At 37.2% G+C, this 24,375-nt stretch overlaps 1 protein-coding gene across 1 annotated transcript; it reads left to right on the top strand.

Annotated features, from left to right (window-relative positions):
* The first annotated feature begins 5,371 nt into the window (after positions 1-5,371).
* LOC103721306 (fasciclin-like arabinogalactan protein 2) lies at positions 5,372-7,143 on the top strand. Its single transcript, XM_008811461.3, has one exon. The coding sequence runs from the start codon at positions 5,555-5,557 to the stop codon at positions 6,785-6,787; it is 1,233 nt and encodes a 410-aa protein (XP_008809683.2). The 5' UTR covers positions 5,372-5,554; the 3' UTR covers positions 6,788-7,143.
* Positions 7,144-24,375: the final 17,232 nt, after the last annotated feature.

Raw genomic sequence — 24,375 nt, 5'->3', positions numbered from 1 at the left:
AGATCTGCCATTCCAAATGATTATATGGTTTATCTACAAGAATTTGATTTTGATATAGGGACAAGAAAAGATTCGGTTTCTTTTAAACAAGCCATAGAAAGTGTTGATTCTACTAAATGGATTGATGCCATGAAAGATGAGTTGAAATCAATGGATCAGAATGAAGTCTGGGATGTTGTTGATTTGCCCGAAGGTTGTAAAACAGTTGGGTGTAAGTGGGTCTTTAAGACCAAGCTCGACTCAAAGGGTAATGTTGAACGACATAAAGCCAGACTGGTGGCCAAAGGTTTCACTCAGAAAGGAGGCATTGATTATAAAGAGACCTTTTCTCCTGTATCTAAAAAGGACTCATTTAGAATCATTATGGCTTTGGTTGCACATTATGATTTAGAGTTGCACCAAATGGATGTAAAAACTGCTTTTGTGAATGGGAGTTTAGATGAAGAAGTCTATATGGACTAGCCCGAAGGTTTTCCATTAAAGAAAAAAGAACACATGGTTTGCAAATTAAAGAAGTCAATATATGGTCTTAAACAAGCTTCCCGACAATGGTATCGCAAGTTCAATGATACCATCATTTCCTTCGGTTTTAAGGAAAACACTGTTGATCGGTGTATATACCTGAAGGTCAGTGGGAGCAAGTTTATCTTTTTGGTCCTATATGTTGATGACATATTGCTTGCCAGTAGTGATCTTGGCTTATTGTATGAAACTAAGGTTTTTCTCTCAAAGAACTTTGAAATAAAAGATATGAATGAGGCAACCTACGTGATAGGCATTGAAATATTTCGTGATCGATCACGTGGATTGTTAGGGTTGTCTCAAAAGGCATATATAGACAGAGTTCTAGAGAGATTTGGTATGGAGAACTGTTCAGCCAGTGTTGTTCCAATTCAGAAAGGGGATAAATTTAGTCTCATGCAATGCCCACAGAATGAATTGGAACGTAAGCAGATGGAAAATATACCTTATGCTTCTGCAGTTGGTAGCTTGATGTACGCTCAGACCTGTACCAGACCGGACATCAGTTTTGCAGTTGGAATGCTAGGAAGATACCAAAGTAATCCAGGGATGGATCACTGGAAAGCTGCAAAGAAAGTGATGAGATACTTGCAAGGAACAAAGAATTACATGCTTACATATAGAAAGTCAGATAGCCTTGAGGTGATTGGCTATTCGGATTCAGACTTTGCTGGATGTGTGGATAGTAGAAAGTCAACGTTTGGCTATTTGTTCCTATTAGCTGGAGGAGCAATCTCATGGAAAAGTGCCAAACAGACAAGCACTGCTTCGTCCACCATGGAAGCAGAATTTGTGGCATGCTTTGAGGCCACGGTTCATAGTTTGTGGCTGCGTAACTTCATCTCGGGACTTGGGATTTTCGACTCTATTGCCAGGCCGCTGAGAATCTTTTGTGACAATACTGCAGCCGTCCATTTCTCCAAAAACGACAAATATTCTAATGGTGCCAAGCACATCGAACTTAAATATTTTGTTGTCAAGGAGGAAGTTCAGAAACAAAATGTGTCTATAGAAAATATGAGGACAGAGCTCATGATTGCAGATCCTTTGACAAAAGGTTTACAACCGAAGACTTTTAAAGAGCATGTTGAAAGAATGGGTCTTAGTTGTAATCCATGATATTAATTGAGGATTGTATTATGTTTATTTCTTTGACACTTAGATATAATTGATTATGTTTCTGTTTTTCCTGTTCTTCAAATATATGTACATGTATGGGTTTGAATGTATGATTACAGGAATTGTCTCTGACAAAGACATAATGTTTGACCATTAAAGATACTTCTCATTTATGGACTGTGGTTAAATAATTAGCTAGTGTTGTAGTACTTGGAAGGAACTATGTCATTATGTTGATGTGGAACCGCTTTGACTCGCATTAGTAAGTTGTTTAATTATGGTATTATGATGACCCAAGTGACTATGGATTAGAATGATGCGCGCCTAATGTTTATATCATTCTAACTAAAGTATGGTCATATGGGCCAAGTGGGAGAATGTTGGGTTTTGACCCACATGACCACAACGTGGTCAGTTACAGAATGAATCTCGTAACTGACTCCTAGAGAAGTGGAAACTCCCTTAATCCTTGATGGAAGGATAAGGCTTATGGGTCTCACCCTCTGCCCATTGATCGACATAGAACCAGCCATCGTGGGTGTCATTAACGTAGGGCCAAGAGGGAGATACTAAGAAGGACTTGATCATTCATCAGATTGCTTATGGATCCAGGTATGCTTCCTTTCATTATTGGTTCATGATCCTCTTTATAGATGTTCCTACACGATCATCTTGCGCATCAGTATCTTGGTGTTTTAGCACTGTAAAATGCATTGAATATTTGATGTAGAGGAAATAATAAGTTTGATAAGTAAAAATTTTATCTTAGTGGATTTAAGTGCGGAAGCCTCAGACTGGTATGTGCAGTATGCACACATGATCTATTTGTTGATACGAATTGGAAGAAGTATGGATCTCATGGTAGGCACAAGTGCAATGTCTTGCCGAGTTGTCGAATCCGGATATAGATTAATCTTCTCGACTGAAATATATTTAATTTCTTCATTTTGGATTCCAGCATTGAGAATGTTTGCTGCTTCATTCATTGTTCTACGTCCTCGGCAGTGTTGCCATTGATTTACTGAGAGTTCCTTCAATCCGAGAGGAAAGATGTCACCAAGCTGTTACCATGTTGTATTCTATTAGTGCCAACGGTAGTAGGGAATCAGAAAAAAAGTGCTGGAGTTTTAACTTAAAAAAAAAATTAATTTTAAAAAACAAATATATCAGTTTTAATTTTTTAATTTTAAATAATTAAAAAATTTAAATTTACGAGCCGGATGAAGGACCATATATATGGAGTCATCGAATCAAGAACCCCATATTTCAACACACTATTGAGAATATTGGATGGTCAGAAGTGTAGACTTGATTCAAAGTACTCGCACGTATTCACAAAATAGAAAAATGCACCAATTGTTATGATAGCAAATGAAATGCCAGGGAGTTTAACAAAGAAGGGGCTATTACAAGAAAGATCCTTTAGGTTGCACTTCAGTTTTCATTTTTTTTCTTTAGATACTTTTTTTAGAAGAGTTGCGCTTCTCTGAAAAAAAATGTTGGTTCAAGATACGATATTTTGGAAACATTATATCCCTACAGGAAAAAAAAAATCATACTGTATCGATCACCAAAAAGAAAAAAAAAAGAAAGAAGATACAGTCCTCATTTCCTGCTACGTGTGCAAGATTGCTACCAAACTCGTGTGGCAATTGAAGGGTAAGGAACAGGCTGTAATTTGGATGGGCCTTCGGAAGACTACGGGTGGATGGGGATACGCAAAGAAACTTTTCATGGAGATCTATCGAGTTTTGCTTTTGGATTTTCGAGGTACCGAAAGTTGGAACTCATCCGGCGAAGGATCCCCCGCCATCGAACGCCCAAGATAGAAAGCCCCAATCTTGGCGCCGTTGGTGGCGGTGTAACCGTTTGCACAGAGTCCACCGACCAATGAAGAGCTTCTGGAGTACGTAGCCGGAGGGTTATTTATTCGTTGGTTTAGATTAATTTCAACCGTAGGATCATTAATCAACGTTCAGTTGTTTGAGAAAAACAAAGCCGAGGGACAGGATGCTTTTGGGGAAGCCATGCTTTGCGGTGAGAAGAACCCAGAAGCACGTGCTGCCTCCACGCTACTCTGTCTCTCGCTTTTGACGTGGATGCAGACCCGGCATCATTGTTTTAAGTACCATAATCTTAGCCAGTGTTTTAACCAGGTAACTTGATGATGGTGACGGAATGGACAAAAAAAAAACAAAAAAAACATGATGCCAGAAGGCATCCCGTTTGCACATGAAAAGCTCCTGTATTCTTTTAACATCTGCGGTGCATGTTAACGCTTAACAGCATCCACTTTTCTCTACCCAAGATCAGAGAGAATAAAAAATAAAAAAAAATAATAAAAAAGATGAGAGAGAATAAAAGTGTAGTCACGGCATCTGTGAACTATTCATTGGGTGAGAGAATATTTGTAGTTCAGGAATAATTTGATAGACATATCATATTTTCAGAAAAAAAGTACGAGAAGAGTAGGAGTAGCAAGTATATCAAATTTATTATTAGTAAAGAGATAAGGATAGTAAATTGTGGAAACAGAATATCATTCAAAATCATCTTCTCATGTGGCAATTGAGGGCAGGAGACACGGCATTATGGTCTTAATATATACGTTGTGCTCCTGCTCTTTTTTCCTCTCGAGATAGGATAGTACGAAAAAAATAGTAAGAAAAATAAGTATATGAGTGAGCTGGATCAATGGACGGGCATTCCATTACAGTGCCAAATTGAAAAAAATAGATAGTAATGGATTTCACTGTCTTTATCTTCAAAGACAAATAGATGTTACCATGCAGCTTTGAAATTGGTTTTTACTGTTTTGCACCGTATGGGCTACTATATAGTGCTACCACTTCTTTTATATTTTATGTAGTGATAATTGCTTTAGGTTCAACTCTACTAGAAACCTCATATTGGCCAATAGCTCCCTCCCCTCTTTGTCTGTATCCCAAGCGCTTGGTATGTACCTGGATGTTTTAACGTACACATTTAGCATTTTTGCTTGCACCCTTGGTGCTCAGTCTGAGTCTGACATCCTTCTAGTCATATACTTTAGTTTGCTAGCTGAGTACTACTTTGACCTATTAATCTACTAATCAAAATTTCTAGCATGCACCTTGGTACTTCATTGGAAGTTGACTTCTTCCTAAAATTCCTTATTTGGACGGCATAAGATGTCCTTTTGAAGGCTTACTACCGCTCTTACCTTCTAAAACTTACTGAAAATTTGTCTACGGATCGCACTCAACTATCTATACGTGGTGTAAGTAAGTACCATGCACAATCATATATTGTCATGTCATGTGATTTATTTATTTTGTAAAAAATAATACTAGCGACAACATATAATATCATTAATTTGTACCATATAAAAGAAATCTTATGTTAATATTCAATACTTATAATGAATAGCCAAATTCATGTCTAATTCATTAATTGAATTCGTATAATTGATTTGTTTATGAAGTGTAATTAAAAGAATCACTTGGTCTTAAAAATTAAAAATAAATCAAAAATTTCTTAATAACTTCAGATATATTGTTACCATAACATTTTTTTAAAAATAAAAACCTATGATGCGAGTGTCATTCATATGAATGGAGCCATCCAGAATTTAGCCTTGAAATAATTACTAGAAGAAGAGTAACTTTACAGTCAGTGGCACTTCATGGTAATAAGATTGAAGATTGAGATTATTTAATTACCGACTCTTGCTAGATCTCCGCCTCTCCGTGGCCAGACCCAGCTCTGCTCTACTTCTGTCCTCCCCTGCTTCTCTCTCTCTCTCTCTCTCTCTCTCTCTCTCTCCTCCGCCTCCGGCCTTCTCCTCCTTTTCCTCCTCCTCCACTTCCGTTTATCCCCACCGGATCTCCACTATCCCAGACATCTCCGGGCCAGGGCAAGAATAACAGTGACAATGCGGCTTCTCTTATCCCTTGGCCTCCTCCTCTCCCTCCTCTTCCTCTCCGGCTACATTCAGGTGTCCCTCGGACACAACATCACCGAGATCCTCGCGGAGCACCCAGAGTTCTCGACCTTCAACAACTACCTCACTGCCACCCACCTTGCCGGCGAGATCAACCGCCGGAAGACCATCACCGTCCTCGCCGTCAGCAACGCCGGCATGGCCCCCCTCCTCGCCAAGCACCTCACTGTCTACGCCCTCAAGAACGTTCTCTCCCTCCATGTCCTCGTCGACTACTTCGGCGCCAAGAATCTCCACCAGCTTAACGGCGGCACAGCAGCCTCCTCCTCCCTCTTCCAGGCCACCGGCACCGCCCCTGGCACCACCGGCTTCGTCAACATCACCAACCACCGCGCCGGCCGCGTATCCTTCTCCGCCGAGGACGTCGCCGACTCCGCCCCGGTCAACTTCGTCAAGTCCATCGAAGAAATCTCCTACGACCTCGCCGTCATCGAGATCAGCTCCGTCCTCTCGTCGCCGGAGGCGGAGGCCCCCACGCCGGCGCCCGCCCAGGTGAACCTCACCACCCTCATGTCCAAAAAGGGCTGCAAGACCTTCGCCGATCTACTCGTTGCCACGGGCGACGCCGAGATGACCTTCGAGAGCAACGTCGGCGGAGGATTGACGGTATTCTGCCCGATCGACCGGGCGATGAAGGCTTTCATGCCCAAGTTCAAGAACCTCACCGCCGACGGCAAGCTCTCGGTGCTCCTCTACCACGGGATCCCGGTCTACAACTCGATCCAGATGCTCAAATCCAACAACGGAGTCGTCAATACGCTGGCCACGGACGGGACGGCGAAGAACTACAACTTTACGGTCCAGAACGACGGCGAGGTGGTGACGCTGAAGACGACGGTGATGGTGGCCACGATCACGGGTACGCTGATCGACGAGGACCCGCTGGCGGTGTACATGATCGACGCGGTGCTCGAGCCGCGGGAGCTGTTCAAACCGGAGAAGGCGAAAGCGCCTGCGCCTGCGCCGGCGGCCGAGGCGGAGGCGCCTACCAAGTCAAGGAAGCGCCACCACGCGTCGCCGCCCGCACCGGCGGGGCCGGAGGAGGCGCCGGCGGGTGATGAGAAGGCCGCGAATGATGAGAACGCCGCCGGCGGCAGGGCTTGCGCCGAGCCATGGGTCGCGGCGGCCACGGCGGTAGCGGTTGCGGCCGTTATGGTGGCCTAGTTTTTAATTTTTATTAAAAAAAACTTTATTCTCCTTCTGAATTTGATCGGGAGGGAATAAGAGAGCGATCTCTGGTGTTTTTTACCTTTTCGGTTTATTTGTATTGTAATTTTTACTTTTTTTTCTTTTTTAAGTGTCTTCTTGCTAGTTTTGGTATTGTTTGGATTGTCCAAAACTCCAAATTGATGGATCTCTTTTCTTTCTTTTTTTATGAAAATCATTTGTGATTATGAGTGTTGCTATTAAGGATGAAAGAGTGCAAGGATTGTGTTAATGTAGTGGTGGCTTTTGTTGTTCCAAAATTGTTGCTTTCAACTTTATAGAAAATGCAACAAAAAGGTTATTTTTGTTTAGGATATATTGTGAAAAGAAATTCTATGCTTACACTTAATTTCAACTGCTTTCAAAACTCCTTAGTTTCTAGGAATTTGTCAAATTTGTCTCACTATAGGTTTTCAAGATAGAATTTTTCATATATAATTCGAAATTATTCAGAGAAAGGTGGAGTGGCTGTGGATGTACTTGGAGAGCCAACAGAAACCGGGTCTGCTGCTTGGTTGGGATTGCTTTGTGACTCATTGGTTCCATGGGGGGACCCCCGTACTTCTATTTGAGAAACAGCAAGGCAAGTGAGATGGGCCCCGTTAAGAAAGGGAGAAGCCCCCACTTGTAATATTTTTGGAGGTGTAGGATTACACCATATCTTCCATCTTTTGGAGGCAGATTTTTTCCCCCTAGTCCATCTATTTGCTAGGGCTTTGTATTGCTCTACTTTTCTCGGATATTCAATCAGTTTAATCTATGAATTCGAGAGTAATTTGTGTGAGTCATCAGTTGTTGTTGTTGAAAGATTGTTGAAGTGAAATGTGCCAAACATGCATGAAACCTCTGTTTAATTGTCACATTGCTCTTGTTCTTGTTATAATCGTGGTTAATAACATTGATGGACCTTCAACAATGATACTTGGTTATCATTATTGGTGGTGACAATGATAAACTTTTTGCATGGTCCAACCTTTGTCCTACAATAGCATCTCTGATTTCAATGCGGAAAATGTTTATCGTATAAGCTAGTAGATTAATGTTGGAAAACAATAGTCCATATATTTTGTAATGCCAAGAAAATGGTGCAAGCAATCAATTTCAAAAAGAACAAACCATAACCTAGAATACTTACTGAAGAGAAAGGAATGTTTTCGGGTAGACAACCCAATCAGCTTTCTTCATAAATCGAAACTTTAGTGGTCTGCATTCGGACTTATTTAAAATTGGATTGTAAATGCAGTACTCTATTCTTAATTCCAGAAAAAAAACATGCTAGTTTGAACTTAGAATATGAAAACACTTGATAATTTCTAGGTTCAACTGATGATATCTTGAGCTTGTTCAAATATGAACTTTATGGCAGAGTTCAGCACTTATGTCGATTAGAGCTCGAACCTAGCATGACTCACTGATCCACCAAAGCAGGTTCTAAATTTTCTTTTATTAAGTAAATTGTTAGATGTTGCTCTATAGTCTATCTTTCGCATTAAGATCTTTTTCCCCCTCTTATAATTTGATTTGTTTCTATACTGATCCATGTCCATCTATATTATTCCATTGTGGAACTTTTTGGTTGTTCCTCCTTAATCCTAGCCCAAATGGATCTCATTCTCTCGCAGGATCATGGTTGTGCCCCAAGTACCCATCTCCTTGATTCAGATATGTGCAAAGTTGATAAAAAAAGGAATTCCTTGTCATTATTATCTCTTAATTTGTTTTTTTGTTGTAAACAACACTCATCCACCAAATACTCCCACCTCTGTACTAAGCCATTCATGTGGCAAGTTCCTTTTTATTATTTTGAGGAAAATTTATGCTACAAGTTATAGTTCAGTTGCAAATGAAAAATAAGAATTTGGCTGTGGATGTAGTTGGAGGGTCTACCAAAATGGTTGGGTTGCCGAAAGAACACACGAAGAAACACCTTCTTTCCTTAAAAAAAGGGTTGGATTGTTTGGTCCGTGTGGTGAGTTCAGGAGTTGGATGAGCATGGGAGGTCTATGGGGACCCAAAGGGATGTTCACATGGAGAAACAATATTGAAAAGCTCACACCCCACTTATAAAAGGTGAAGTCCCCACTGTTGTCTGCCATATGGAGATGATCATGTCTTCCCCCATTGGAGACAAATCTTTTTGCAACTCCATTCTTGCATCATTAATAATCTTGTTTGCTAGGTCTGTATCATGTCTGCATGCTTTTTTTATCCTTGCTACTAATGGTTATGATTATGAGAATAAGCTCTTCTTTTGTCAAGAGATTGTGAACTACTTTTCATGAAACAAACTAAAATTATTATACCAATGGATAACATGACTGCTATTAAGGAGTTGGGATCCTTTGCAGTGCTTGTTATATGCCTTGATAGCCACCACATCATTCATCTCAGGAGATCAACAACGGTTGCATATCTTGATAATCCGCCGTTTTTGACATCTCGATGCGGCATTCTCTATTCTTGAGATATGCACAACAATTAATCCTGAGATGTGTGATGTGTGTGGCTGCCATCCAGGCACAAAAATCCTATGTGGTGCAAAACAAGCATAGGGGATCCAGACTCTGGCTACAAGGCTGCAGGCCCCATTAATTTGAAGTAATCAAACTTTCGGTGGTCAGCAACTATAATGTTAACCCACTTTGCAATGCTAAGGCTACCTTATGACTTTAATGAGTTCATTAACCCATGTGGGCCTTCATTGAGAGAACATGCTAGGGAACTCAAGTATAAATCAATCATTAAATGAACATCCTAAGAATGAATTTTAGCCTCCAATAAAATTTTTAGAACTCTTGGATGGATATGGTCAAAATTGATGACTTATAGTTTTGATTGAAATTATGAACTTGATTAATTTTGTCAAGACTAGCTTGGGTTTAAGCTGAACTTCAGCTCACATAGGGAGTGCTTTTAAGTCAGGATTCATGAAGGTGAACCAAGCACGATCTGCAATTTATGCGCAGGGGAAAAAAAGAAGAGGATGTCGATAATAACTTTTGGGCTGAATAATCTGTCTTGGAGTTGAGTAGTTACTAGCCATTTCATATTTGCTCTAAAACATTGGTAAATAGGTCTTAAATATTTCCTAATAAAGATAAAGTGATTCAGAGCAAGGCATAACCAAAGTCTTGGATAGACTGATCAAAAGCCTGTTCCCTCCATATCAAGCAAGAACCTTGACCAGAGTGATGATTAAAGGTGACAAAGGAAAAGTGCAAACAAGAGGGAATCTCACCTTGTTGAAGCCATAACAATGAAACTTGGCTTCTGCATCACCAAAATCAACTGAGTTGGAAATCCAAATAACCAACAACTTAATATAATAGTTAAGAACTCGATGCCCGATAAAATTATTTTATTGCAAGAGGAAACAACATTTAAAATATCATTAAAACACTTTCTAATTTGGAAAAAGTAATCATAGATCTCTCCTTTCAAATCCGGTATCACCACTTTTATTTTGCCTAAGCAAAAGAAAGGTATCAAAGTGTCATGAGCTACAAGAAATAATCATCAATCTATACTCAGACATGTAGTGGAAGTTATCTATATTTGGTTTCTATCAGAGAGTTGAGAAATTAAAATAAGGCGTCACTAATGTTAAGACGGAATCTTGCTCTTTGAATTTTGACCTCCAGCCAGAGAAAAAAAAAATTAGGGCATCACTAACATCCGAGGTCTTAATTTCACCAACACCAGCTAATAATGTAGCTCTATGTAGTAATTATCCTTCAAAATGATATAAGGTGAAAACAATGGCCATTATTTGGATATAAGGTAATGGGCATCATGAACAATAACAGTAAATTGATAACACTTTGATTATGTCGCCATTCTTTTTATCCTGAACTGCAATTGTGTGGAGTGATTGATTATAACCCTATTTGATTTTGATGAGCACAAAGCCATTGAGTATATTTTATGTTATACTAATGAATTCAATCCAGCATATCAGGCAAAATTTGTAAGAATCCTCTTTTGAGTGCATGTGGATATCAGCTTAAGTCAAAGGCTGAAACTCGAGTCGACTCTGAAAGATTTCGAGTCGACTCCAAGTGTTTCAGACGTTTTGGCATAGGCTCGAGTCGACTCCGGTACACTGCGAGTCGACTCCGACTGAGAACAGACAGCAGGACAGAAAGATGAATCTCAGACCCTGTCACCGAGTCGACTCCTGAAGAATTCGAGTCGACTCCGATGCTTGCCGAGTCGACCCCCGATAGTTCCGAGTCGACTCCAAGGAGTAACAGATAGAAAGACAGAGAAGTTGTTTTGGACTCTGAGAACCGAGTCGACTCCAGAAGAACTCGAGTCGACTCTGACGTTTGGGAGTCGACTCCTAAAGAAGCAAGAGTCTACTGTCAGAGGAATGCAAGACTAAAAGTCAGAGAGCCAACTTCGGTGTCTGAGAGCCGAGTCGACTCCAGCAAAGTGCGAGTCGACTCCGAGGCAGTTCAACTCCAAAGACAGAATACCAGTTTTTCAGGCTCTGAGAGCCGAGTCGACTCCAAGAGAATCCGAGTCGATTCGAGGAAGTAAACCCGAAAGAAAGATCTTTGGATTCCTGAAAAACGAGTCGTCTCCAGAAGGGAGAGTCATCTCCGGACATTGGCGAGTCAACTTCAGGTTTGGCCGAGTCGACTCCAGAACGGGACAGCACTTTATTTCAAATTTTGAATAGTGGGTGAGTCGCCTCCTGTAAAGCATGAGTCGACTCCAGCAACAGCCGAGTCGACTCCAGATCGAGCGAGTCGACTCCGATCCCAACGGACACTGAGTCAGGAGTTGCAGATTGTGCAGAACGGCTCTAAAAGTGTGTCTAACGGCTAGTTTTCGATGGGAATTGCTTAAATAGCCAGAGTGAACAGTAATAGAGACAGAGAGAGAGACACTCCATTCAAAGCAAAAGAGATTTCCACCTACCAAAGCTTCTCAAGAGTAAATACCAGTGAAAGAAGGAAGAAGTGCATTAAAAGTCTATCCTCCAAACGTCTTCCTCGCATTCAAGGCTCCCCTTCTGACGGCAAATCTTCAGCACACTCAAGAGGAGTTGCAGAGTTTGAGAAGCCCCCTTCGTCACATTCAAAAATCTGTTTGAGGGCTTCTAACTCTTCTTTATTAATATTGTTTATATTTGCTTTTCAAGAAGCTATCCTTGTACTCTTTTCAAATTGCTTTTCTTACTTGATTCAATCAGGGGATTGAATCAAGGGTGTGAAGGTTGGTTGGTGAGCCGAGGGTAAAACCAACGTGTAGGATTTGATTGTGATTCCGGAAAAACAATCGGATGGTTCTAGTCAGTGAGCCTGTGAAAACTGACCGAGTTCGTTGTGATCTCGTAAAACAACAAGTTGGGTTGTGAGCTTGTAAAACAACCGGCTGTAATCCGAGGGATTATAGTGAACTCCCAAGTGAAGCGTGGGGAGTGGACGTAGGAGCAAGGGTTAGCTCCGAACCACTATAAAATCTCTTGTGTTTGTGATTGTATAATTGTCTCTCCCATTCCCTTCATCCACTGCATATAGTAAACTAATTAATCCACTTGCAATAAGGTTTAATTAGTTACTCATTAAGTTTTAATTTGCAATTATTACTTAAAACCCAATTCACCCCCTCCTCTTGGGTTGTCTTCTTGGGCAACAAGTGGTATCAGAGCAGAAACTTTTCTATCAAAAGAGTAAAAGATCAAAATGACAACCCCATTTGGATCTTCTCATATTGAGGGGCAATCCACCTATAGACCTCCATTCTTTAATGGAACCGACTACTCCTATTGGAAGGCTAGGATGAGGATATTTATCCAAGCTCAAGACTATGAGATTTGGAGCACCATAGTTAATGGACCATACATCCTATCAATTTTTGTAGAGGGTGTTACTATACCCAAACTTGAAAAAGATTGGGATGACAATGATATTAGGAAGGCACAACTAAATGCCAAAGCAATGAATGTGCTTTATTGTGCCTTAGATCATAATGAATTCAATAGAGTCTCAACTTGCAATTCTACAAAAGAGATATGGGATAGGCTTGAAGTGACCCACGAGGGCACGAATCAAGTAAAAGAATCTAAAATAGACATACTAGTTCATAAATATGAACTATTTAAGATAGAATCTAATGAAACTATCACTTGCATGTTTACTAGATTTACTGATATTGTCAATGGCCTAAAAAGCCTTGGCAAAAATTATACTAACAGTGACCTTGTCAGGAAGATTCTTCGATGTTTGCCAAGGTCATGGGAGGCCAAGGTAACGGCAATCCAAGAAGCCAAGGATTTGAACAAGCTTCCGCTTGAGGAGCTTCTTGGATCCCTGATGACGCACAAGCTCACAATGAAACAACACAGCGAAGAAGAATCCTCGCATAAGAAAAAGGTAATAGCCCTCAAATCTACTTCGTCTAACAAGAATTTATCTTGCAGTAGCAGCAGCGAAGAAGAAGATAATGAGGGAGATGATGATGAGGCTCTTCTCGTGCGAAAGTTCAGAAAATTCATCAACCGGAAGAAGTCCTTTCATCAGAGGAAAGGTCCCTTAAGTTCCTACAACAAGGATAAAGGTAAGAAAAGGGAAAATGAAGGAATCGGATGCTATGAATGCAAGAAGCCGAGACATTTCAGAGTTGATTGTCCCTTGCTTAAGAAGGGCAGCAAACATAAGAAAAAGAAAGTCCTCGTCTCCACTTTGTCGGACTCCGATTCATCATCATCATCATCGGATGAGGAACAAGAGGAAAATGCCAACTTCTGCTTCATGGCGAATGAAAATGAGGTAACATCTGAAACGCATTTAGATTTTACCTTTGATGAATTGTATGATACATTTAATGAATTAATGGATGAATATAAGACTATAAATCTTAAGAATAAAGAGCTAAAACTAACCAATCAATCTCACTTCCATAAATGCGATAAATTAATTAAGGATAAGGATTTTATCATTAAAGAAAATTTAGAACTTAAAACGAGCAACCAATTGATCATTCAAAAAACTAATACCTTAATTAAAGATAATGAAAAACTAATCAGGAAAATTTCAAAACTTAAAAACGATAAACAAATAATAAGAGATAATCTCACAAAAGACTTAAACATTCTAAAAACAGAAAAACAAAAGCTAACAAAAGAACTTGAAAAATACAAACCTTTTGTTGAAAAGTTTACATATAGTTCTGAAAAATTGGAAATGATACTTAACAATCAACGAGCTGTGTTTAATAGAGCTGGTTTAGGGTATAAACCTAAGAATAAGCAAAAGCTCCTTAGTAACTTTTTTGTGAAAGTAGGAAAAAGTAAAATTAAGAATATAACCTGTTTTTGCTGTGGAAAAGTAGGACATAAAGCTAATGTGTGTGACCATAGGAAAGGAAAAGTTAAAAAGAAAATTAAAAAGGTTTGGGTTCCAAAAGGAACCAACATTACTAACCACGAAGGATCCAAGAAAACTTGGGTACCTAAAATTGTATGATTTTCTTGTGTAGGAGTGTCTTGCAGCCAAGGTCGACAAAAACTGTTGGTACTTGGATAGTGGCTGCTCAAGACGCATGACAGGTGACAAAGAGCAATTCTTCACCCTTGAGCCTAAAAAGGGAGGTGCAGTGACATTTGGAGATAATAACCAAGGTCACATCGTTGGTATAGGTAAAGTACAAATCACCTCCTCAACCTTTGTTGATAATGTACGATTTGTAGATGGTCTTAAGCATAACTTACTTAGCATAAGTCAATTATGTGATAGGGGTTTTGATGTTTTGTTTAAGCCAACCCTATGCATCAAACCAACTCAATTGACAATAGCCTAGTTGTTGCCCAAGGTGACAATCCAAGAGGGGGGGGGGGGTGAATTGGTTTCTTCTAAATTTTTGGTACTTTTAAAACTTTCTAAATTAAGTGCGATGGATGCTCTCTTAGGTTATTTAAGTGAGTTAATCTAATGCAAGAAGAGAAGATAAAGCAAGAGAAAATGAAAGCACAAACACAATGCAAACACACCAATATATAGTGGTTCGGTGCTCTCCTTAGCACCTACGTCCACTCCCCAAGCGTACCCTTGGGAATTCACTATAATCTTGCGGATTACAGTTGGATTGTTTTCCGGGCTCACAATCCAAAAATCTTGTTGGTTTTACGGGCTCACCAACGAACCTATACACTTGGTTTTCCGGGCTCACCAAGAACCTTGTTGGTTTTGCGGGCTCACCAACGAACCTATACAACTTTGGTTTTCCGGGTTCACCAAAAACCTTTGTTGGTTTTGCAGGCTTTCCAACGAACCTTTGTTGGTTTTGCGGGCTTACCAACGAACCTTTACAAAGTGTTTATACAAATGAAAAGAAAAGATTTAAACTCCTAGATGAGCATATAAAGCAATATGAACAACAAGAAGAGTTAGAAAGAAATTATCGCTTTGAAGTCGCTTTGCTCTTCTTGGTCAAGGAAGCTTCACTCTTCAATGGGGGAAGGAGCTCTTAATGCCTCTTTGAATCTGCTCAATCCCTTTCTTTGATTCTTGAATGAAGCTCTTGATGAAGCTTGTCTTGCTAGGATTCTCTCTTGAATGCACTTGATGTATTTTCCCCAAAAGCTTGCTTCCTCTAATGAATACTCCCTCTTAAATACTTCTCCAACCTCCAAATAGTCCTTTCTGACCGTTGGATTGAAGAAACTAGCCGTTTATAGCCGTTGGGAGTCCAAAAAGCATTTCTGCACAACTAGCCGTTATGTTCAGCCCGTGTTTGGGTCGGCTCAACCTGTCCTTGGGTCGACCCAACCTTCACTTGGGTCGACTCAACCATTTCTTGGGTCGACCCTCTCAGAAAACACAGAAACTTGAAATTCAGCCTTCTGTTGCCTTGGGTCGACCCAACCTTTCTTTGGGTCGATCCAAGGTCAGCTTCAGAAAATTCAGAGCCTTGAATTTCAGCCTTTCTTCACTTGGGTCGACTCAACCTTTCTTTGGGTCGACTCAAGGTTTACTTGGGTCGACTCAACTTCTTCTTGGGTCGACCCTCTCAGTAAATCCAGAGAGCATTCTTCCTTTGCATTTTGAGGTTCTTTGGAGGTTGGGTCGACTCTTGCTTACCTTGGGTCGACCCAACTCACTGTTCATTTGTGCTGTTTTTGCAGGAGTGTGCCAGATGATTCCTTGATGTGCCGGGGTCGACCCAATCAACCTATGGGTCGACTCAATCCACACTTTGCTGCATTCTCAAGGTTAGTTTCATCCAAATGAACAAGACCATATATATATTTCCAATTAAGCAAATGTACTGAGAGCAATGAACTTATAAATGAAGTATCAATTTTAACTTATAGCATACTCTAGAGAATTGCTTGTTAATCATCAAAATAACACTATCATCCTCAATCTCCCCCTTTTTGATGATTACAAAATAAAGAGTATAAGCCTATTGATACTTGTCTTTAAAATCAGTTTATAAAAGGGATTGAATTTCAGAATTTCAGCTTTTCATATATATAAGTGAAATCTCCCCCTATATCATTCAAAATTTGCCAATTTGATTTTTTGAATGGCTCCCCCTTTCATTTATAATTCATTAGCAATGAAACTTCAAAAATTTGAGATAAAATAAGAGTTTCAGCTTATGTATCGGGGTGAGAAAGGAGCGTGCCAAATTCTGAATTTATATGTGCCAAATTCTGAATTATGATAGAAATTTTTGATTTGATGATTTTCATTGTTACAAATTGCTCCCCCTTAGATATGTAAGCTTTCTTATATGATTTTCAATTTGTTTGCCCATTTATTTCTCTTTTCTTTTCATAACTTCTTTACTCACTCTTTCTCACAAAAGTAATACTCTTTCTTCTCCCTTTATATACTCTTTCCTTCTCTTCTCCTTTATATACTCTTTCCTTCTCTTCTCCCCCTTTTTGTTATCATCAAAAACATATATATGGGAAAAGATGCAATAAAGAACAAACTTCAGACTTCATTGATCAGAATAGGAATATTTTCATATATTAATGCTCAAAATGATGAAAAGTACAATGTTCCACAATCAAGATTTAAAGATATAAGGGAAAGACAAGATTCATAAGGGAAAAAGCAAGATACATATGAGAAGAGGCAAGATACATACGAGAACTAGATTTCTAGCCTAGGCTCTAAATATAGATGCTAAGATCAGCCTAGGGAGACTCTAATTGAGAGTGGGAAATAGGGTTTTCGGAAGAGGACAAAGGGTAAACAGTGCCCTAGATAGCTCACGGGTCCCCCTTTTAACAGTGGGGTCCCGACGTTGGGTCGACTCAAGAAATTTCTTGGGTCGACTCAACGTTGGGTCGACCCTATTCTGGGTTGGGTTGACCCAAGTGCAGAATTTTTCTTTTCTCTTCTGTTTTGCTTCTAAAATGTTTTCCTTGCTTCCAATCCTTATAAACTCTTTATGGGACAATGATACATGAGTAAGGAATCTATAGATTACAAGTTTGACTTATGTTTCATAGGTTTTTTAGAAATGAGAGGAATGTATCATGAGATTGCTTGCTTCCTTTTATATCTCTTCAATAAGACGGATCACATATGCCTAATTTCCTCCTTAGCGTGCAGAATCTATCTTCACTCAAGGGTTTTGTGAATATGTCGGCTAATTGTTTTTCAGTGCATATATGTTCATATGTTTCCATTTTGCACATGATCCCTAATAAAATGATATCTTATTTCTATGTGGTTGGCTTTAGGAATGAGATATTTAGAATGTAAGCCAGAAGTGATCTCTAAATGTAGATTCCAAAGATAGTTTTGAAATCAAGTGTAGATGGAATCTTTTTCATGTTATTTCAAGAAGTATCAAGAATAATATTCAAAGAAAGGCACGGATGAAAATCCAACATTTTTTTTTAATATATTAAGTATATAGCAAAATGAGAGCAATCTAATTAATTTTCAGAGTATAATATAAGAGCAGATAAAGATCAAAACTTATATACTCGAAAAATATAAGATTATGTTGAATCCTTAATTCTTAATGACTTCAAAGTTCTTTCATGATATAAAAGTATTGGGGCATAGATACCAAAACATGAATTTATGCAATGTAGGATACATTAAATTTAGGGCTTTGAAAGTTCTTTTAAGGCTCTCTTAAAGACTTTCTTTTACTCCTTTAAAGATCATAACATCAAAATCAATTAAAATGAATTGGCTTAGGATTGAAACACTAAGGTGCAAGCCAATAAGAACTCATAAGTAGATTCAAGATAAATTTTCGATACTAAGACAGACGGAATCCTTGTCAATTAATTTTCAGAAATAAATGATTTACCGATGAATACAGATGGAAATCCAACTTTCAAAAGTTATTCAATAAAGCACATACTTTAATACCACTTTACATTTAGTATTCTTTGTCTCATCTTTAGATGCGAATTTATACGATTAAGTTCTATATGATCTCTCCCTCTGAAATTTTCTTTCTCTCCCTTAATTAATCATTCCATTTGAGAGTTTAGAGTTTGAAGATAATTTTCAATAAAGAGATTGAGTATTTAAAGCTCCCCCTCAAAAGATGCATTTTCTTTTAAACTTTCTTTTCTTTTGTTGAATTTCAGATTTGAATGATAAACGTGAATAAAACTGAAACTTTATGATATCAAGAATGTAGAGTGATCTAGAGTTATTCAAAATTTATAGCAATCACTCTTTTTAATCTTTTAAGAACAAGTTATGCTTCCTCTTAATCTTTGAGAAAATGTACTGAAATATTAATCAGAAAATGATTCATTTGAAGCTCAAATTCTTTCAAGAGCATTTACATTTTCTTTCTTTTAAGAATCATTTGAGTGAGCTGAAATATTTCTAGACTTGAGATCATTCACTCTTTTAATAATATATATACATATATATTTTGATGAAAGTCTTTAACAATGTAGGAGAGGAAAAAAAATATATATATAGATGACCATTGAAGTATATATATTTATAGAACTCAATTTCTTAATCAAGGTTTTTCAGCAATGTATATATGAAGCACAATAAATCTTTTCAATATCAAAATAAAATCATATATTAAAAAATATTTGTTTGCAATCAAGATCATCAAAAGACACATCATTCAGACCAATATTAGTACACTTTGAAGATAAGAAATGATATGTTTCAGATGCGTATCAGGGCAAGCAATCAAGGCATCAGAATTATTCTATTTTTCTTAAGCTGTAATTTTATCTAGAAATTCATATTGAGTTATTCCCCAAAATGATGCAATCATTGAAGCATATAATGAAGGTTACAAAAATACAATGATAGAGGCATTTTTAAATTAAGTTTAAGCTTTTATACAACATCAGATTCTGAATTTCATAAAAATTTTCAAGGAGCCTTTCAGGATTATAATTTGAGATATGCATCTTCTACATTGTATCTTAAATTATTAAGATTGAAGACACATATTTCAAGAACATTAGAGCACATCCAGAATCTTTGTAATTCATATTGAATTTTGGTACAAATTGGAGGATATTATGTACTAATGTTAGGCAAGATAAAAGATATGTCAGAATCAATCCATTTTGCCTAATTTGCAAATTCAAATTAAATTTTTTTTTTATTTTTCAAAATATATTCATTAAAACAAAATGATGTTGTTGTTGGTAATAACATGTTTCAATCAAAATTTATAGGCATAAAGCATTACAAGTTATATCTAGGAAAGATCTTTGCTATTTGAATATTGAAAACACATAATTCAAAATATGCAAAACATAACAAGCATGTCATGGATCAAAATCAATTCTTTTCAAATAAAATTTTCTTTATTTAAATACAATTTAGCACTGATTTTATCCTTAAGGTGTGTTTTCAAGTGATTCAAACTTCATTTGATTTTTCACAACCTTCTTATATATTTTTATTTATTTATCATTCATTCCCCAAATTTTTAATTTCTTTCTTTAACCATTCAATGAACATTTTGATTATCTTCATTTATTTTTCGGTTTTACTTTTCTATGCTCTATATTCTATTTGCTCCCTATCCGGTGGAGTTGGAAGGGGCACGAGGTACTACCACTAGCCTCCCTCTTGTGCCGTCCCTAATATGCCCTGCACCGAATAGTTGGGTCAAATAGTGCCGGGTACTACCACTAGCCTCTCCATTGGCACCATCCCTATAATGAGCAATGTAGAAATGTTAAACTATTCTCTTTAGCAACAAGATATTCACTCCAAACTCTCCCTATTTAAATATAATTAATTACGGATTTTATCCCTTCCAAAAAAATGTTCACACAAGTCTCACAAATATGCTGAATATATTATGCTTGTGCTGCTTTTACTTAAGATTGGAGTATTTACTTAGCTTTTACTTCTTCTGAGCAATGTTCATTTTCTTTTTCTTTATCTCTCTCTCTTTTTGTTATTTTCAAGTAGTTACATGAAAGAGCAGAATAAAGAATTAATCTAATATGCTGCATATAAATATATATCATGCAAACAACATTTTCATTATGCCCAATGATTCATAGCTTATCACAAGTTATTTTGAATTAGAGATTTGAGGCATAAACTTGTGTATTTCATGGTTATGCATTATATAGGAAAAAGTAAACTTCAATTTAATCACACCATGAAACAATCATCACTAGCATGAGAATGAAGCATGATATCAAGATGATCAGCAATTAAAGGTTTAATCATGCTACCATATAATTTCAGATTATTGATTTTGCTCAACTAACTCACAAGAGAAGAGTTTAGATTACCAGTGTATTTAGCATTCTTCAAGCCAAATACCTTTTAGATTCTTTACACCCTTGGCTGAAGAAAATCTCTCTCCTTTTTTTGTTTGCAAAGGAATGTTTATTGTATCTTTCATCAAGGTGTCCTTCAAGTTGAAATTTCTTGCTCATAAATCCTGTATCATTAATAAACTCTTTTTCTTTCTTGAAGGAAAGTCATTAGTTTCTTCAAGATACAAAACATTCATACAATATATTTCTTTAGCTAGATGACTCAACATAAGATATGACAATAATTGAATATTAAGTCACTTTACTCAAGAGATTGTCTAAATATAAGCAAGCACAAGTCACTTGAACTAAAGAGATAATTTTATTAAATAATATGGTTCAAGGACACCCATGTGAGGCAATAGGAAGATTTATCAAAGTCAAACTAATTTTTTTTTTATTTTCAGAAGCAATTTAGCTTAGATTCTATTTGCTTAAAATAATTATCAATAAGATATACCAGTTAAGTTTTAATCAAGTTATGTTAAATAGTTGTTTCTATCAAAATTCTGGTTATGATTCGGCTTTCAATACAAATAATCTTGTTTTAGAGAGATAGGCAATTTTCTTTTAGATTAATTAAGATTTTATATTTGACTTATGGGAGATGGTTCAAAGGAATTAATATTCATACTTTTAGAATATTTTTATGCTCAGATTAAACATGACGTGTTAACATTAATCAATAGAATTCGAGATAATTTTATGTAAGGATATTAATCATTCAATCAAGGATACAGTGATTATACTAAATGAGACACTTTAAAGATCAGATTTATTAATCTTAGATTTTTTGAATAGTCTTGAGAATTACAAAAAAAATCATTGTTATAAAACTTTTTAGTAGAATTTTCATTATGATCACGACACATTAATCATTTATGATTGAAACATATGATGCATACATGCGACTTATAGAGTAAATCATAATATATTTCAAATAATCACATAAGGAATGAGTGATATTATGATAAATTATACTCATACCTTCACAAATAATGAAATAAGATTTCATAAGTATTATGCTCAATAAAGTTTTAACATGAAGGTATGAAATCAGCATCAAGTGTTTATACTAGAGAGGAAATTTAGATTTTTGTAAACTTGAAGAAGAAGGTTATATATATATCCATTCATTGTTTTCTTATCATGATGCAAGCACTAGAAAGTTTCATGCTAAACTCGTTGAGATAAAATTTAACATATGAGGCATTTAAAAACTTTGATGCAGAGAGTATCGTAATTTCATAAAAAAGATAATTTCAATACACGAAGTAGAATGTTAAACCTTATACTAAATTTAATGAATAAAATGAGACTTATCTTTAATTATGTGTCAATGCACCCATTTGTATGAAAATTTCATTTGTTCCATGGGTAGCTTGGCACACCTACATCTATACCCTCATATTTTTCATTTTGGGTACCCAAGCTTGCTTGGGTCCTTGAGGGTTAGTGCATATGGTTCCTTTTGGAATCCAAATTTGTTTAATCGTAATAACTTTACCATTTGATTTATTCGAATTAGAACCATAAATAAAGTTTTTATGCCCAATCTTTTTATATTTGAAATAAGTTATCTTATTTGATGGTTTGCTTGGCAAATTAATAACCTTTTTCTTTAGGGTTTTATTATTGAGCAAAGGAATCCAGCCAAGTCTTGATTTATCAAAAACAGCATGTTGGCTTTCAAACATCGTTTTTAATTTTTCTGAACTTACAGTGAATTTGTTAATAAAAGATTTTAATTGGTTGATTTCTTCATTTAGGTTTTGATTTTTTTTAATTAAATTCTGATTTTTCTGAATCAATTATTCTGAATTTAACCTTAAGCTTTCATTTTTAGAATTTAGTTTGTCTTGTATTTCAGCAAAAGAATTTCTTTCTTTTGAAATTTTTAGATTTAGTTTCTTAGAATTTTTATTCTTCATAGCTAGTTTTCTACATTCACAATACAATTCATGAAAAGCATTTAATAATTCATCATAAGAAAATTCTTCTTGAAAATCATTTGATGTAAGAGTAGATTCAGATTGTACCTTATCTTCTTGTGCCATAAAGCACAAGTTAGTTACCCCTTGTACTTCTTTGGAGCTAGTATCATCATTGTTGCTCCTAACTTTTATTTTCTTGCTTGACTCTTCCTTGGTCAAGGCTTTCTTCCTTTTTATCTCTTTCTTACTTTCTTCTTGCTTCCTCTTCTTCTTTGTCTTTAGGAAGCTTTTGAATTTTTCGGTGTTTGGGTATGGATCCTTGTTTTCATCACCGAATTCTTCATTTGTTGTTCTTTCTTCCGGATTGGGAGATTCAACATCGTTTTCTGCAGGCTCACTGTTAGTATGTAATTGAAGCATATGTGAGCTAAACAGAATATTGTCATAAATATTTTCTAAAGTATCCCAGATTTTCTTAGCAGATAAACATGCAGAGATTTTATTAAATTCAGTTTCATGGATAGCACAATATAGTATGTTCATAGCATTAGCATTCAATTGTGCTAAGTCTTTTTCATTAATAGTGTGAGAGAGTGAGTGAGGGCCTCTAGTAATGATGTACCATAATTCATAGTTTGAAGCTTGAATGAATATCCTCATTCTAGCTTTCCAATAAGTGTAGTTTGTGCCATTAAATAGAGGTGGTCTATCAATTAATTGTCCCTCTCCTATAGAACATCCCACTTGGATTGTCATGATCTTTAACTCTTGATTGTGAGATCAATGGGTACTATTAGAGCACCTTGCTCTGATACCACTTGTTGCCCAAGGTGACAATCCAAGAGGGGGGGTGAATTGGTTTCTTCTAAATTTTTGGTACTTTTAAAACTTTCTAAATTAAGTGCGATGGATGCTCTCTTAGGTTATTTAAGTGAGTTAATCTAATGCAAGAAGAGAAGATAAAGCAAGAGAAAATGAAAGCACAAACACAATGCAAACACACCAATATATAGTGGTTCGGTGCTCTCCTTAGCACCTACGTCCACTCCCCAAGCGTACCCTTGGAAATTCACTATAATCTTGCGGATTACAGTTGGATTGTTTTCCGGGCTCACAATCCAAAAACCTTGTTGGTTTTACGGGCTCACCAACGAACCTATACACTTGGTTTTCCGGGCTCACCAAGAACCTTGTTGGTTTTGCGGGCTCACCAACGAACCTATACAACTTTGGTTTTCCGGGTTCACCAAAAACCTTTGTTGGTTTTGCGGGCTTACCAACGAACCTTTGTTGGTTTTGCGGGCTTACCAACGAACCTTTACAAAGTGTTTATACAAATGAAAAGAAAAGATTTAAACTCCTAGATGAGCATATAAAGCAATATGAACAACAAGAAGAGTTAGAAAGAAATTATCGCTTTGAAGTCGCTTTGCTCTTCTTGGTCAAGGAAGCTTCACTCTTCAATGGGGGAAGGAGCTCTTAATGCCTCTTTGAATCTGCTCAATCCCTTTCTTTGATTCTTGAATGAAGCTCTTGATGAAGCTTGTCTTGCTAGGGTTCTCTCTTGAATGCACTTGATGTATTTTCCCCAAAAGCTTGCTTCCTCTAATGAATACTCCCTCTTAAATACTTCTCCAACCTCCAAATAGTCCTTTCTGACCGTTGGATTGAAGAAACTAGCCGTTTATAGCCGTTGGGAGTCCAAAAAGCATTTCTGCACAACTAGCCGTTATGTTCAGCCCGTGTTTGGGTCGGCTCAACCTGTCCTTGGGTCGACCCAACCTTCACTTGGGTCGACTCAACCATTTCTTGGGTCGACCCTCTCAGAAAACACAGAAACTTGAAATTCAGCC

This window comes from Phoenix dactylifera, unplaced genomic scaffold, assembly GCF_009389715.1.
Source record: "Phoenix dactylifera cultivar Barhee BC4 unplaced genomic scaffold, palm_55x_up_171113_PBpolish2nd_filt_p 000320F, whole genome shotgun sequence".
In the NCBI taxonomy this organism is placed as follows: Eukaryota; Viridiplantae; Streptophyta; class Magnoliopsida; order Arecales; family Arecaceae; genus Phoenix; species Phoenix dactylifera.
Note: the sequence above shows the minus strand (reverse complement) of the source record. Positions and strands in the feature narration are given on the sequence as shown.